At 33.3% G+C, this 18,402-nt stretch overlaps 1 protein-coding gene across 2 annotated transcripts; it reads left to right on the top strand.

Annotated features, from left to right (window-relative positions):
• Positions 1-16,152: 16,152 nt before the first annotated feature.
• On the top strand, positions 16,153-17,966 carry LOC120113402 (mitochondrial carnitine/acylcarnitine carrier-like protein). 2 transcript variants are annotated; one of them, XM_039134579.1, is made up of 4 exons: positions 16,153-16,192; positions 16,299-16,360; positions 16,741-17,132; positions 17,368-17,966. In XM_039134579.1, the coding sequence occupies exons 3-4, from the start codon at positions 16,741-16,743 to the stop codon at positions 17,870-17,872; spliced, it is 897 nt and encodes a 298-aa protein (XP_038990510.1). In that variant the 5' UTR covers positions 16,153-16,192; positions 16,299-16,360; the 3' UTR covers positions 17,873-17,966. The 2 variants fall into 2 exon arrangements, with proteins under 2 accessions (XP_038990510.1, XP_038990511.1); XM_039134580.1 differs by having other exon boundaries at positions 16,174-16,192; positions 16,299-16,367.
• The last annotated feature ends 436 nt before the right edge of the window (positions 17,967-18,402 follow it).

The raw sequence follows: 18,402 nt of genomic DNA, 5'->3' as shown, positions 1-18,402 counted from the left end.
AACTTCAAATTTTCTATATTTTTTGCCTCTAAAATAGAATAAATTAGTTCCCTGTATGCTTTACAGTTCTTTTCCCAAATTGATAGGACAAATAGAATAAATCAATACGTGGTCGCTGGAGATCATACGTAGGAGACGTTCACGGGGTAACAAATGATTGACACATAATTATCACAGGTAATTAACGAGATACATTTCATGTGTTTGAGAATTCACATAAATTTTATGTTCGCATACTTGGGGATTTGCACGAGTCGTTGACAAAATTATTATTCTATCACCGATTATTCTTTAATTTCTTTGCGTTACACTTAAATATAAACTAAATGGAATTACTTAAAATTTTAATCAAATTAATAGTATTATTTTCACTTTATTATATATATATATATATATTTGAAAATTTATGAATAAAGGACAATTACCCACTCATCCTTAACAAGTTATATTTATGCATGCCAATTTATTTAGTTTGTAAACATGGACCTGTCTCTCGTTAACAACACATTATTGTCACGTGGTTCCGAATTAAAATAATATAAATTATTTAGCCAACAAACTTTCTTGTTTCAACTCTAAATTCAAAGCTATTTATTTGTTTTGTGAAAGAAATTAATGCTTGGATTTGAAATTTGCCATCATCACCAAACTCAAAATAAGTATTTAAGAAGATAATAAAAATTCATAAACTACTGTAATTTAATTGACTTTTAAAATATGTTGTACACTAGCAACCATACATATACTCTACAACCGTGCATTAATTGTTGTACATCGAGCAATTTTAATTCATAGGCAACAGATGGGTATTAAATATTATATTCATTAAATGTTCATTTACCATTTTAATTTTCATATAGACGTTTTAACCACTTATGTGATTCTATTATATCGCATGCAACTATCCATATAATTTTAATATGATCAAATTATACGCTTAGTCCCTTTACATGTGCTCAAACTATCCATGTTATTTTGGTTAAAATTATAAAGGGTAAACTATTGAATTGTTCACTTGTACATTTTTTCTCACCAAATTCAAAATATTGTCGATTTATTAAATTTTAGTCACTTATGTTATCAGTTATTACATTTTGAACACTGATCCGTTAACATATATTAGTTTGATGACTTGACATGTTAGCTAAAAGATGTTAATTTTTAATTTGGCCCTTGAACTTTAGATATAATTTTATTTTGACCCTAAACTTTAGATAGAATATCATTTTGACCACTAAACTTTAGATAAAATATCAATTTAACCCCTGAATTTGACCAAAATATCCCATCATCGACCGCCAGGGACAAACGTAGGATTTTATGTTAGGAGCGGCGAATTTATGAAATTTTAAATAGGGGTGAACTTACAATATTTTAGGGGGCGAAAACATATCTTCAATAGAAAATATCTAAAATATATAGGAATTTGAAAATTTTAGGGGGACGACGGTCCCCACCCACCCGTCTATCCCTGCCGACTGCACTCACCACCATCGCTTTCAATCACCGTCGGTTGCCAAAAACAGTTGTCACTATTGTATCCATTATTATCATTATTTTATTTTTAATTTATTTCATTTTTTCATTCGAAATCCTTTCCCCTTCATTGGAAAATCATTCAGCCAGATTTTCTCAACTTTAATCATTCATTAACTAGAAATCTGAAGCTCATGACTGCTCTAAAGTGCTCATCGAAATCTTAGGATTCTAGTCACTGCAGAATGAAAAAAATAATTCAATTTTGTTAAGAATAATGGGGAAAACCTATTATTTTAAGTTATTCTGATTCATAATTTCAACAAATCACAGTTGATATATTTAAATATAATTAAGTCATGTTTAATACATGAATTTATTAAATCTAAAATACAATTAATCCCTTTTGACTAACTTCTATGTCATAAAGCTAATATACATTAACAGTTTATTGACCAAAATATAACAATCGATAACATAAATGATCAAAACTTAATAAAATGATACATAAGTACTTACCAAAGCTTTAGTTTTTTGAATATATATATATTAACTATTCCAAGTTAAAATGTGATTTATATTTCGGAAACTTAACATTCCAACGTTTAAAGAAAACGTCTTTTCAAAAGAAAAGTTAGACAGAATCATGAGTTTAAACTTCAAAGGCATGTTTACAAAAAAAATGATGTCAACACTTGGTCATTGTAATTAACCAAATACCGTTATTAATTATTTAGAATGACCGTTCATATTATAAAAATAAAATATGAAATTATACTAAATCATATTTTTTAATAAATATACTAAACCATATATTTGAGGATAAAAAAGAAACCAAAGGCCATAATTCACCTGTTAATATTTATCTGTCTGTCGAATAATTAATAGAGAGAGCTTTGGGTTTCAATGTTTCGTTTAGTAGGGTGGCATGGGGATCAAATATGTGAGAGGAAATGCACCTAGCCAAAAGAGGGGGGCATGATACATATTGATTAATAGTGGGGATCTAAAAATTAAAAAACGAGGTTAAAAGATTTTAATATTATTTCTTGAAACAGAATGAATAAATAATTTTTTCCTCTAACATATTTAATAATTTATTTAAGATAATAGGCATACACTTAATCTCCAACCCTCTAAGAAGCTAAATGCATCCGCCCAGTTGGTTGGAACCCAGCTAGCCTTTTTTCGTGTGGCTAACCGTGATTACGAGTTGGTGGCTAGTCGTTTGCAGCTGGTCCTACTTACCTATAAAGTCTATAAAGGCCGACACTTATTTTCCGACAATTTCTTATATTAGTATCTTTTTATGTCATGTATTGTTCATAGAAAAAAAAAACGTGTGATGCTCAACATATGATTGCATAAGCACAAATATGAACCGAACAGCAATCTTATGATTCCTTGAAAAATCTTTAAACTCAAAACGCTTTCATTGCATGTGTATTTGTCTGTCAAACCATCTAACGGGAGAAGTAATTAATATTCATAGAGGCACATACATATATATAATTGTGGTCCATTCCAGTCCACAAACACAGTGGCCCACAAAACTGATGGCCCCAAATTGAATTTGGCTGAGTTAGCCATGTGAAGGCTTCATGTGTATCATGTGGCTCTGTTAAAATAAGGTCACACGCCTTAGAACCAGGAGATTTGCTGTTATCACTGCTCAATTCAGCAGTCTGACAGTTAACACAAAAAAGTAATTAGCCTGCAGGTAAAAGTACAGAAGTTTACACTAAACTGCTTAAGAGGAGATAAAATCTAAGCCAAGATTTAGGATGGTTTTCCTAAGGAAGTACTATATCAGTTTTTGTTAGCTGACAAGGTATTATTAGGTCAATGAAAATGATGGTTACAAAAAATATTTTCTTTTTGATTGGACACACATAAGAAAACATAATTTTATGTTAGAGAGTGAAATTTTTAAAATTTTTGGAGGTGACGAATTTATAAAATTTCAAAAGACGAAAACAGATTTTAAAAGAAAATATATTTATTAAAATGATATTTTTTGTATTAGTAGGGTGTATCATTATAGTAAAGATTATTTTATTAGTTCATATAAAAGATGAGATTGGCGAAACGTGTCTTTGAGGGACATCATAAAAATTTTTTTTTTGCTTTTACATTTTAACCTCCATTTTTTAAAAGTTTAGATCAAATTTCAAACACAAACTAAAATTATCAAAACCACTAAATTATATATTGAAATGTATAAATTCTTGGTCTTTGAAAAAGTAAAAATGTTTATGCTAAAATGCGCTATCAATTTTCTAGTTTAACCTCACACATTTCTGTATTGGGAAAAGCTTTATTCTTTCTGTAACAATCGTAAAAAAATTATCTGAAAAATGGGAAGTGCATTTGAGTCACCTTCGATAACTTTTGTCTGTGTTTAAAATCTAGTGATTTACTGTTTATAAAATAGTGAGGAGGTTGGGTAAAATTATAACATAAAGAAAATATTTTTTTTTCATTTAAGTTAGGAAATAGTCTAAATTCAATACATCGATCAAATAAGTGTTAGTAGTTTATTAATTTTAGTATTTGTTTATTATGATATTAAAAATATATTATATATTATGTTATAACCCAAAATTTGAGTCAAAAGTTTTCACCTTTTTATTCAAGGATTGAATTGAATTTAAAAGGAAAATTTGAGGCTTAATTGAAATTTTCCAGTGATATTGGGGATTAAATTGAACTAGTGATAAGTCTTGGAGCATTTTCCAAAAACTTTAACAAGTTTAAGGGATTTCTAAGGTGATTAACCATTGTTTTAAACTAATTATCAACCCTAAAGGACTTTTTCATCTCATTTTATGTTTTCAGCGGCTCCGCTTCATCTTTTCTATCTTTCTATTTTTTCTTTTTTTCTTTATCACTTCATCGGAGGGTCCTCATCGAACCATTGCCGTTGTAGCCTTCACCGCTTATGTCATTGTCTTCTTCGCATCTTTGCGAACGAGACCCATCATTCGTTGTCTCCTCGTCAGTCGTCGTTAGCAAGAGAGAAGAGAGAAAACTTTCGAGTTTTGTGAAAATCATGCTTGCCACTCATCACCTCGAACCAACATCGGTAAGGGATTCCTCCCACCTTAAATTGTAAATCTGGATTTTTTCGTGAAATTTGGAGCACCATAGGGCACCCCACACGTCTCACGCCCCGTGGCTACGAGTGGGAGTGTGTTTTTCTAACAAACCAGTCTAACCGAGTTAAGGGCTTAGATCGATCTAACCCAAACTAGACCTGAATTGATATGATCTAACCAAAAACGAAATGATTTGAGTCGATCCATTGACTTTTGATCTAACTGTTGACTCATTAACTTTTTTTCAATAACTTTTTACTCTGATAATTTTCGACGTCCTAAATCAGTTTTTGAGTAGGTTTCGTTAAATTCTAACTTGAAAGCCTCAATATATCATTCTCATGATTATTTAGATTTTTTTAATGCAATTGTTATTGAGAAATTGACTTATATGTGATTATTTATGTCTGAATGTGACCCGATTTTGTCCGAGCAATCCAAACTGTCACCCTAGTTTTATCTAGCGTGAGAAATGAATTATTTAGCACGAGTTTATAGCTTGCTAATTGTGCGTTACTCGCCTAGTGCTACATGTGTTTATGATTAATTGTGTTTATGTATGTTGTATGCTTAAGTATCGATTATATGATATGCTGTCTTACTTATCGTATTTGTTGATGTATGATTGTCTGAGCATGAGATTGTAATTACATATAGTATATAAATAACTATGATTTATATCCACTAATGTATGCATTTATCGTGTACCGTAACCGTTAAATGATTATGTGTGTTTCATTGATATCTACTATAAATGACACTCAATATGTTCATTGCATTGGGATGAGTTTGTGAAATGGATGAATCATCAAATAATAGACTGATGTATCTTTATCGAATGGTAAAATTCATAATTGAATAATAGATTGGTATATCATTATCGGATGATAAATTTCAATAATCAAATTATAGGCTATTGTTGTTGCGGAAGACATCTATCGGATAGAGCAAAATCGCAACTGATAATTTGAGAAAATAAAAATGAAGATAAAAGAGACATAAAATTTACGTGAAAAACCCCTAAATAATATAGGGTAAAAACCACGGGCAACGGTAGAAGAATTTTACTATGAGAAAATAGGAATTACAACCTCTCTCGATCTACCAAGGAGAAAACAATGATAATTCTCTCTTGATAAAAAGGAGAAAACAACTCTCAAGAAACTCTCTAAATTCTCTAGTATTGAAAGAAAGCTAGAATGTTTTGGGATGATTTTGAAGCTAAATGAACTAGGGTATTTATAGTTGAATCATAAAGATTAATTTGTAAATACCCTAAAGTTTAGTGACTAAAGTTTGTAATTTCCCTTTTCATTTTTTCAACAAATTGCTGCACCTTTTTGACTATGCATCATTCGGTGCATTTGTTTATTTTTTTTCTTTCAAATTTCAACTTGCACCTTTCGGTGCATTGAATTTTCTACAATCTCCCACTTGAAGATTTGATTGGAACAATCATATTTTCACACCATTCTTTCTACCTTGTACCTTCATGTTGCTTACGTTTCTGACAGGCCACAAGAGGATCGACACCAAGAAAATTTATCAGCATTGATCGCCTTTGTCATGAAATATGCTATGTTGTCTTTGGTATGGATCTTCTGCATATCTACTGTCTATTCTTCCACCTTTTCACGAACGAAATAGTGCTGAACTCGTATGTGCTTTGTCCTTGAATGAAATGCTGGATTCCTTGCTAGATGCAAGGCGCTTTGACTGTCACAAAATAAAGAGACATACTCTTGATTGTGCCCAAGCTCCTCCAATAGCATCTTCAACCAAATTGCTTCTTTACTGGCTTGTGTAGCTGCTACATATTCTGCTTCTGTTGTGGATGTAGCCACAACTGACTGTAATTTTGAAACTCAGCTTACAGCTTCATCAGCAACTTTGAACACATATCTTGTAGTAGATTTGCTTTTATCCAAATCCCCTGCATAGTCAGATTCTACATACCCATTGATTAGTAAGTTTGATTCTCCGTAATGCAACATTTGAGGTCCCTTTGATGTATCTCAAGATCCTTTTTATTGTATTCCAATGCTCTTTGCCTGGAATCACCATGTACCGACTAACCACTCCCACTGCTTGTGCAATGTCTGGTCTTGTGCTTATCATAGCGAGCATTAAACTTCCCACTGCCGATGCATACGGTACTCGAGACATCTCCATCCTCTCTTCTTCACTGCTAGGACTCATACTGTATGATAATTTGAAGTTAATAGGAAGAGGGGTATAAATTGGCTTACAATCTTGCATGCTGAATCGTGACAAGATATTCTTCAAGTAATTCTTTTGTGAAAGCCAAATCTTCCTATTACTTCTGTCTCAGTGAATTTGCATCCCTAAAATCTTGTTTGATGATCCCAATTCCTTCATTTCAAATTCCCTAGCCAGTTGTGCCTTCAATTCTTCAATATGATCTTTGTTGGGTCCTGCAACCAACATGTCATCCACATACAACAGTAATATAACAAAATCGTTATCACCAGACCTCTTGAAATAAGCACAAGGGTCTGCATTAAGTCTGTTGTATCCAAGACACATAATGAAAGAATCAAATCTCTTATACCAACACCTCGGCGCCTACTTTAGACCGTACGGAGATTTGTTCAACCTGCAAACCAAGTTCTTCTTTTCTTTTTCTTCAAAACCTTCAGGCTATAGCATATAAATCTCTTCTTCAAGATTTCCATGAAGAAAAGTTGTTTTAACATCTAGTTGCTCTAGATGTAAGTTCAATGTAGCACACATTACCAAAACTACTCGAACTGTTGTTAGTCAAACCACAGGAGAAAAGATTTCATTGAAATCAATACCTTCTTTTTAAGCATATCCTTTGACCACCAGTCTTGCACGATACCTCTCCACTTGATCGTCACCATTTCGCTTGATTTTGAAGACCCATTTGTTACCAATTGACTTCCTTCTTTGTGGTAGTGGCACAAGGTCCTATGTATTATTTTTATGAAAGGCTTCAATTTCTTCTTGCATCGCCATCATCCATAACGAAGCATCTGAGTTATTTATTGCCTCCTGGTATGTTGATGGCTCACCATCCTCTATTAAAAGGCAATATGCAATATTACCTTCTATAACATAATCTGAGTGCCAATTGGGACGTTTTTTCACATGATCTGATTGATGAGTTGTTGGAGCTTCAGAACTCTCTGGTTCTTGTTCATCATGTGCTGGTTCTACTTCAGAAGAATATTCTTGTTCAACATCCTTTTCCACATGTATCTGTCTAGTCTCTGACTTTTCAGTGCTATCATCATCTTCTTTTCTTTGTAGCTTATATTTTACAAAGACAACATTTCTGCTGATTATCACTTTGCGGGCAATGGGATCCCACAAGCGATACCCCTTTACTCTATCAGCATGCCCCAAGAATTTACATTTCCTGGATTTTGGATCCAACCTTAAAATTTCTTGGGAGTTGTACATCACGTACAAAATACTTCCAAATACATGGAGGTTTGAATAATCAGCTGGTTTACCAGTCCACATCTCCATTGGTGTCTTCAACTCTATTACAGTTGATGGAGCTTGATTCACCAAATAACAGGCGGTATTGACTACTTCTGCTCAGAATGATTTTTCTAGGCCTGCATCCCTCAACATTGCTCTTGTTCTTTCTAACAAAGTTATGTTCATCCGCTCTGCCACTCCATTTTGTTGAGGAGTGTTTACCATTGTGAACTGTCTTTTGATGTCTTATTTCATGCAAAAGTCATCAAATTCTTCGCTTGTGTATTCTCCTCCATTATCTGTTCTGAAACACTTGATCTTATTTCCAGAATCAAGTTCCACCCGCGCCTTGAAGTTTTTGAAAGTTGAAAACACATCTGACTTCTTCTTAATAGGATACACCCAACATCTCCTAGAGTAGTCATCAATAAATGAGACAAAGTATTTTGCTCCGCCTAGGGATGTAACTGGTGCTTGCCATACATCAGAGTGAACCAATTCTAGAACACTTTTGGCTCTAGAATTTGACATGTTGAATTTCAACCGGTGCTGGTTACTTGTTATGCAATGCTCACACAAAGGAAGTGTTACCTTTGTTAAGCCTGGAAGTAGCTTTTTCTCCACAAGGATTTTCATTCCATGTTCCGACATGTGTCCAAGTTTCTGATGCCATAGCATTTCAAAATCTGAACTACATGAGGCAATAGAGGCTTCTACTTCTAGCAAAGTTTCTCCCTCCAGCATGTACATGTTTGCAGCTATCTTTTCGCCTTTCAGCACCACAAGCGCTCCACGGAACACCTTCATAATTCCTTTTCGTATTTCAATCTTACTTGCATTATTATCCAACAATCCGTAGGATAATAAATTTTTCTTCAGGCCTTTCACGTGCCGCATATCTCGAAACAATTTTAATTGTTCCATCATACATCTTCAATTTGATGGTCCCCACGCCAACGATCTCTAAGGCATGATCATTGCAACTATACACAGATCCTCCTGAGACATGTTCATAATGATGAAACCATTCTCTTCTTGAGGTCATGTGATATGTTGCTCTTGAATCAATGAGCCATATATCTGCAAATCTTTTTCTGCCTTCCACGGTGGTTGACGCTTCATAGCATAGAGCATCTCCATCATCTGAAGTGTTTGCGGTATTGCCTTGTGGATTGGAGTTTTTATTTAGACTCCAACAATCCTTCTTCAAGTTACCCTTCTTTCCACAGTTGTAGCACTTTAAATTCTTTTTGCTTCTCGACTTCGATCTACCATGTTTGTGACTGCTGCTTTGACCACGTTCTGTTGATCTCCTCTCATCGTTGTCAACGCTTCTGCTTGTTGTAGATTTACTTGTCTGTCTTTCTTGTTCTTGCGCCGATTTTCTTCTTGTAGAACAGTAGCTGCAACGTCATCGAAGACTAGACTGGTGCCATTACTGTTTGTCAAGTTGATGATGAGTTGATCATACGAATCCGGTAGACTTTGAAGTAGAAGTTCAGCACGTTCTTGTTCTACTATTTTACAACTTAAGGATGTAAGCTGAGAAAATAAAGTGTTCAGTGTGTTTAAGTGCTCTGTCACTGAAGTAGATTCTGGCATTCAGAGAGTATACAATTTCATCTTAAGGAAAATTTTATTGTGCAACGATGTGGCCTCATACAATTTGGTGAGATGATCTCATATCTCCTTAGCTATCTTCTTCTCCTCGATGCTTGACAATACTTCATCTGCTAATGATAGATGAAAGTTTGCCATAGCATTCACGTCCATTTCGATCCATTTGTTGTCATCTTTGAAATCTATCGGCCTTTCACTGATAGCTGCTAGACTAACCGCCTTTCTTCAAGATGGCATTCATCTTCAATTTTCACAATGAGAAATTTCTCCCATTTAATTTTTCAATATCAAATTTCGTTGCCATAGTTTCTATTACGGATAGCTCAAACTATTTCACTATCGTGAATAGTTCTCTGGAACTTTCAAAGAATGGGTAATACCTTCTTACTTTCTTATGTTGGAGGATCCACCTTTTGGTGGCAACCACAAAGATAATAAGTAGATATTACACACTCTAATCTGGCTCGGATACCAATTGTTGCGGAAGACGGCTATCGGATAGAGCAAAATCGCAACTGATAATTTGAGAAAATAAAAATGAAGATAAAAGAGACACAAAATTTATGTGAAAAACCCCTAAATAATATATGGTAAAAACCACGGGCAACGGTAGAAGAATTTCATTATAAGAAAATAGGAATTACAACCTCTCTCGATCTACCAAGGAGAAAACAATAATAATTCTCTCTTGATAAAAAGGAGAAAACAACTCTCAAGAAACTCTCTAAATTCTCTAGTATTGGAAGAAAGCTAGAATGCTTTGGGATGGTTTTGAAGCTAAATGAGCTAGAGTATTTATAGTTGAATCATAAGGACTAATTTATAAATACCCTAAAGTTTAGTGACTAAAGTTTATAATTTCCCCTTTCATTTTTTCAACAAATTGCTGCACCTTTTTGACTATGCATCATTCGGTGCATTTGTTTATTTTTTTCTTTCAAATTTAAACTTGCACCTTTCGGTGCATTGAATTTTCTACAAATATATCCTTGATGATAATGTTCAATCACCGAGTAATCGTATAATTTTGTAGATGAGACAATATACTGCATTGCATGCATATTATATTTTATGTGTTCTAAATATATCTTGTTTAAGTTAGCTCTTACAGTGGATTGATTACATGTTATACTTTGTGTTGTTTGACTCGCATTTAGAGGAAACACTTAACTTTATAGCTCATCTCCTTAATTTTCTCCTTTAAGATCCTCTGATTCGATAGGATTATTTTAATACTTGGAGAATCAGTTAACGACATTTTTCATTCGCCACGATTATTACCAAACTTTCATTATATTTTAAAAGTCTTTATCAGATTATGAAATAATGTCTATTTAGACTATTGGAATTCATCATTATCAAGTTTGTGCTTGCACGCATGATTACATACATTTACTCTACGTGATATGTTTTTATATAAAAATCTCGTTCTACAAGACATAATAAATATTGTAAGAAAATGTACGACAGTGGAAAAATGTTTTGCAGAGAGATAAGGTGTTGGACCACATCCACTTCCCTCCTAAATTCGATGCAAATTGGTGTTGCTTTTCATACAATTACAAGATCCAATGGTTTATCCTTTTAACCTTATTTTTAGCTAAAATGTACGCTCCCACCAAACACCAACTTCATTTGTCTCCCCTTTCCTTTCTCTTTTACACTGTCAAAAGCAAAAAAGTTTACGAGTACAGCGTCTCTCACCCCCTCCCCCACACCTATTTTTTTTTAGGTAAATTATACGTTTGGTATTTAAACTATTAATAGGTAAATATGCTTAGAAAATTTATTCAGGTTGCTTTAAAATTATACTTATTTGGATTGCTTTAAAAATTGTTGTCCAAAATTTAGCTTTGAAAATTCATTTTAAAAAGTTAGATGAAAATATGGTTTGATACGTTACAAATGTTTGATATCGTTGAGAAAATGTGTCATAAAATATTGAAGTAAAAAATATATACATGTTTAAATAGATATGTGAGGATTAAACCAATTTTTATTAGTGAAACTCAAAATAATTTACGTGTTCTATCACAATAATTTACTTGTTTACCATGACTTTGGTCATGAAAAGTAGCCTTTCTCTCAAGTTATGCAAACAATAATGTTTCTTTAATAATTTAGCGTAGTTACAAAATATTATTTATTTAAATATTTTATAATTATCGATAACCCACACGTACCGTCAAACATAGCTGCTTGAATTTAAGATCTTTAAAGAAAACAACATTCCTTTTAACTACTAAGATCACTTAATGGATTCATACAAACTACAATGTTAACACCAGGTCACGTGGTTGACATTGCTAAAACCATTTGAAAGTGATTGAAATGTTAAATAGAAGTTTGGAGTTTGATTAAAGTTTTGGATTCAAAATTTTGACAATATAGCAATGTAAAAAATATTTTTTTAATCTTAATCTACTCGATAAATTAATTTTCTTTAAATCATTAAATGGATAGATAAGAAATATTTGTAATTTATAATTTATTTTATCTAAAATAACTTTGTTTTAGACGAGTAAAAAGTTATATCATCCGAAAACCAACTTTCAACAGAAGTAAGAATGTTATATTCCTTTAACATATTTTTTTCATTAAAAATTGATTATCAATTAAAAAGTTCTACCAACATTACAATCAGGGACGCGAAAGAGACTAATTTAGATCACAACCCAAAATATATTGAAACTTCTAAACAAGTTAAATCGAAATAATGATAAAATTATTATTTATCTTAGAAAAATTATAATAATAATAATCATAATAATTATATGAATCAAACGATCTCAAAGACTAGAGGGATATTCCTTTAAGTTCGAGTGTGAGCATATTGTCTACATGTGTATTTAAGAGTATGTTGTCAAATGATTGAAAAATAATCATCTCAAACTAATAAATTTTTTTAATTAAATTGTGAAAAAGTGTGCAATTAATCAATAAGTAACCAAAGAAAGAGTCGCAAATGTTAAAACATATAGTCACAATATCAAAATTAGAGCTTAATGTTTATTAAAATAATCATTTTGGTCTTTATTCATTTTGAAGCATTTTGGTCTCTAAAATTTTATTTTAAGACCAAAGGTTTTCTAACGTTTGACTGAATAATCATTTTGGTTATTATTCTTTATTTCTAGAGCATTTTAGCCCTCAACATTTCATTTTAAGGTAAAAGACCCTTTTTTGGAATGTTAACCGTTTGTTAACTAACAATTTACATCTATAGGTGGGTCTTTTTCCTAAAAAAAATGAAACGATGGAGGGATTAAAATGGCTTAAAAAGAATAGGGACTAAAAATAATTATTTTAATAAATGTTGTAGATTAATCTTGACAGTATGCCAAACATATATGTTGGTAAAAATTAAATTAATAGAAGAGGTTTGGATTAGCTAGGAACCCATAGCCAGCTAAGATACATATAGACGTGGGATTATTTTAACTACTTACTCCCTCGGTCCCCCCCTTGTCCCCTTCACACTTAATATTGCTCATCAATCATCACACACAAACAAGCATAAACAACCAAAGAGAAATCCATCATCCAACACGAATTCAGGGTCTTATTTCATTTATTAACCCCTCTGCAACACCTATTATTTTAGGGTAAACTACATGTTTAATACCTAAGCTATTATTTGTGTTCTTTTTTTATACCTAGACTTTAATTTTTTTATTTGGTACCCCGCGTTAAAAAATTATAAGAACTGCTGGTGTGACAATTTTTTATTTCAATGATGATGTGGCATTACTTTACAATGATACGTCAATATCACCGTTAAGCTTTTAACAATGTGATACTAAATCGAAACTTAAATAAACGTGATGTATGATTTAGAAAAAGAATTAAAGTTTGGGTATCAAAACGAACCAAAATAATAATTTAAGTACTAAATATGTAGTTTACCCTTGAAAACATTTAGTTGCATGTTTTACTCTTTTATGCTTGTGATCGAAGTTTCTGTCAATTGCACTTCATTTTCTTTTGGTGGGAAGGATTGTTGCTTTGTGCGGTTTTGATGTGCAGTATTATCGAGTGTGGAGGGACACTTCAAGGGAAGAGAGCTGTCAAGGAAAGCAATGAAAAGAGAATTTACTAGCCATTAGTCAAGACTCATCGTTCCAGCCGCCTTCGATGCCACATGTACGATTCTCAATAAGCAAGGGCAAGAGTAACCTAGAAATGTCCCTGGCTTGTTGAAGATAAGGTGGAATAATTGAAATAAGAGATAAACGAACTTTTGGATTTTGAATTATCTCCTTAAATAAAGAGAGATGTATATAATTAGGGTATCAAGCGACAAACTCTAATACTATTTTTTTTTCTCATCGTGAGGGGTAGCCGTCACAAGAGGACTGAAGACGAGCTTTTCTGCACTAAGTCCTTGACTAAGGCTTAATGGAGGAGAATTACATCGACTTTTCTCCTTAGTTTTTTTTTTTCCTCTTTCTTCTTGATTCTATTCGATGATTTGGTCTGTAACTTTGAGTGATTTGCACTCAGCAATGAACTAATTAAATTAGTTTGGGCTGTTGGGTTTATGATATTGTGAACTGATGATATTTTTCATATATTTCTGTAACCCCTAGATTCGATCTAAACATTGTGAATGAATCTAGTCAATTTTTTTATCAATAAAATAAAATAATAGAATCTTTGCAGTTCATTGAATAAGATCCAAAATATTTATAATAATATAGAAAAACAAATAAACATCGCATAAATAAGATATCACTCATATCATATCTATCTGAATTCAAATGTAACTATAAAATCAGTAATAGAGTCACATGTCATCAAAATAGACATATTAAAACCAAAGCCTAAAGTCTAAAGTCTGATGATACTTGAAAAGGTAAAATTATGGGGAAATGAGATCGAAAGTCTAATGTGCTTCTTAAAGTACCCAAAAAAAAACGGATATTAAAAGACCCATAAAAATGGATTCAGAAAACACCAATCCGATCACAAGAAATGAGTAGATTTCTCCTAACCATATACCCACCTGTATATAGGGTTGAGCGTTTAAACAAGTCAGAATAATTTTTTTTAATTATTCGAGTTTACGAGTCATATTTTATAATTTAAACTTGACATTAAATTTTTTTTAGTCGAGTCGAGTTTGAAAAATTCGATTCGAGTTGAATCAACTTGAATTTTTAAGTTTCTATTTAAATTTAATTATAAATATTTATAATATTATGAAATTATTTGATTCCAATTTAAATGATTTTTTTATAACCATATACAATACATATATATTTCTTCATTTTTTTTATATGTGATATACATATATCATACAAAGTCGAGTAACTTGACTCAAACTTGAAAAACAATCTACTAATTACTAAAAATTTCGAGTTATTCAAGTTTCATTTTATAACTTGATTTGAACATGAAATTTTTTCGAGTTTGAATTTATGAAATTATAACTCAAAGTCAAATTTGAGTTGAGTCGAAAAATTTGATTTTTTTAGTCGAGTCGAGTTTTTTGCACCTCTACCCATACACCCGGTAAGGACCTTCTGCATATAGCATAAGGACCTACGATAATGACTTACCCAATGCACAAAGCAGATGAGCCTACGGTAAATTCTTACAAGTTATAAACTATGTCTTAATACTTCCTTCGAACATATCCCTCTCATGATAGTAACATGTATTTTAAGAAAAACACTAATATGATATATCAAAATAAAAAAACATTCCGATAATTCAAAAATAAGTAAACAGATCACAAAAATAACGGTAACTAAAAATCATGCCTCTAAAACATATAATCAAAAATATCGGATCAGATCATTACTTAATGAGACTAACCACACGTACCTTCATAAGATATGAATTTTGAATTAATACAGTATTCAAAGCATATAAGACATAATGGAATACTAAAGTCACAAGAGAAGTTTCAAATTAATGGGCTTGTTTTAGGGCTTTCGAGTCAGACGTAACGAACTCTCTAAGCTGGTAAGCATTACACATCAAAATGCAATTACTTAATTATTATTTGATCTAATAATTCCATAAAGTCTGGCCCAAAACATGGAATTCAACTCAAGCTTCTAAATTTGCACAAAGTGACAAATTCCAATCCGTGGGCCTTCTTACAAGGAGATTGGTAGTGCAATGTGTGAACCATCATTTCCCAATGTTTTGGGAGAAAATGAAGGCCTCTCTTGTGTTATCAGCTATAGCCAATATATGTGTGTAATGTGTTCTGCTTTCACGGCTGTACAATCACCATTCACCAACCACGGCCCTTTGATGGGATCCAAAGAGGATCGTTGAGAATTTCTTGGCCTCTGCTTGTAAATCAAAAGCAAACAAACAATACCATCACAGCCACAAATCTCTTAATTTCTGTCTCTTTGTGTGAAATCCACTCTTCACCAGAGTTGTTGGTACCCAACCACCCTCTTGTGGCCCTCAATCCTACCCTGAGATTCCATTTTTAAGCCTCTTAACCCCTCAAAAGAAAGGAACTTGGAGGGTGCCTTTTGCTGGAAATACTCTGTCACTTTCTGGTATTGAGTCAGCTCTGCGTCTCCTTTTTGGTTCGTTTCTGAGTTTTGCAGAATTTGTTTTGGATCTCAGTAATGGGGTTTCTTTTCTTTTTCCCTTTTGAAGCAGATTTGACAACTTGGGTTGGGATTTAATACTCCATCAAATTCGATTCAGTTTCATTTTCTAACGTTAAAGGTAAAATCCCTTCGAATATGTGTAGTATAAGACAACTTCTGGTTTTTAACTCTGTTATGTTTGAATTTCATCCATTTGCCATAATCTTTTTGTCTTTTCCAGTTCCCATTTTCAGGGAACTACCCCTTGTTTGTTAACTTCGATTGAAATTGCTGATTTTACGGTTTAATGATATTCAAGTTCTAAAAATAGATGCAAAACTCCTTGGTTGTGATGTTGTAACTAAAGCATTCAACCTTAAACTAAATCAACAACAAGAACTAGTTGCAATGAAGATTGTTTCCCTTGATGTCTTGTAATTGAGTTTTAATTGTATTATAAATGGTGCATCTTAATTATATTATTGCTTCATGCATGCTTAACATCTGCACAGATGGGAGATGTAGCTAAGGACCTAACATCTGGAACCGTGGGAGGAGCTGCACAGTTGATAGTTGGGCACCCTTTTGATACCATCAAGGTGAAGCTTCAGAGCCAGCCTGCTCCGCTCCCCGGTCAACCGCCTAAGTTTTCTGGTGCTATGGATGCTGTGAAGCAGACTGTAGCTGCTGAAGGCCCCAGGGGCTTGTATAAGGGTATGGGGGCTCCACTAGCCACTGTGGCAGCCTTCAATGCTGTCCTCTTCACTGTGAGAGGGCAAATGGAGGCATTACTGAGATCAGAGCCTGGCGCCCCCCTCACGGTTAACCAGCAGGTCATTGCTGGGGCTGGGGCTGGAGTTGCTGTCTCATTCTTAGCTTGCCCCACTGAATTGATCAAATGCAGGTCAGCTTAATGGCTTTTCATATTCCCTTTTCGTGTTAATTGCTTTATATGTCTTCAGATTATGGTCCAAAATTTAAATCGATCTCAATTTTTGAAAACGTTCTAATCGATTTCCTAAAGTGTCAGTATTGTGTCAAACTAATAGATTTGTTGTTAAAATACAAGGTCAAATAATTAATACGTGTGCACTTACTGCATGAGCAGCTTGGATCTAACATTCTTATGTTGTAAGCAGATTGCAAGCCCAGAGTGCGTTGGTGGCCGACGCTGGCTCAGCTACTGTGGCAGTGAAGTATGGAGGGCCAATGGATGTAGCCAGGCAAGTGCTGCGATCCGAAGGTGGTGCAAGGGGTCTCTTCAAGGGCTTGGTTCCCACCTTGGCTCGTGAGGTTCCCGGAAATGCTGCAATGTTTGGTGTTTACGAAGCATTGAAGCAGTACATGGCAGGAGGGACTGACACATCAAAATTGGGAAGAGGATCGTTGATTGTAGCCGGAGGCTTGGCGGGAGCTTCGTTCTGGGGCTCTGTCTACCCAACTGATGTTGTCAAGAGTGTGATCCAAGTAGATGATTACAAAAATCCGAAATACAAAGGCTCCATACATGCCTTTAGGTCCATCTTAGCATCAGAGGGAGTGAAAGGGCTTTACAAAGGGTTCGGCCCCGCCATGGCACGAAGCATCCCTGCAAACGCAGCATGCTTCTTGGCATATGAAGTGACAAGGTCTAGTTTAGGCTAATCAATCGTTGTTGTTGTGGTTAAAAACTTAAAATTGTTATCATATTTGCTTCTGTTGATGTTTAAATTCTGGTGACAGGGTCTCCATTCTTCAAGATTGATGTTAACAGTTTATATTTGAAATTAATACCCAAGCTCACAGTCTAGATTTGGGCCGTCAACAAAATTTAAACACAATGGGAGTCGAACCCATGATTTTTGATCCGAAGTCAGATTCGCTACTCCACTGCGCTATGCGGTCACGAATAAATTCAACTTTTAATTTAATACTAAGGCCAATTATCAGATTTGGACAGTTGGTTGGAGTAAACAAAATGGATAAACTACATATTTGAGGACCCGTTTATTTTCACATTTATGTTTGAGCCATAATATTATTTTTTAAAATCATTTTTAATATGACGTTAAAAAATTATGTGTCATCATCTGGTGTGAATAAAATCAATTTTTTTTTAATATATTGATTGAGAAAACCCAACTTTAACCCTCTATAAAAAATAAGCTGAGCATGCTATTTATTATAATTTTATT

The sequence above is a fragment of the Hibiscus syriacus genome, unplaced genomic scaffold (genome assembly GCF_006381635.1).
Source record: "Hibiscus syriacus cultivar Baekdansim isolate YM2019G1 unplaced genomic scaffold, ASM638163v2 tig00110206_pilon, whole genome shotgun sequence".
Taxonomy (NCBI): Eukaryota; Viridiplantae; Streptophyta; class Magnoliopsida; order Malvales; family Malvaceae; genus Hibiscus; species Hibiscus syriacus.
The sequence above is the reverse complement of the archived record's forward strand: the minus strand, read 5'-3'. Positions and strand labels throughout refer to the sequence as shown.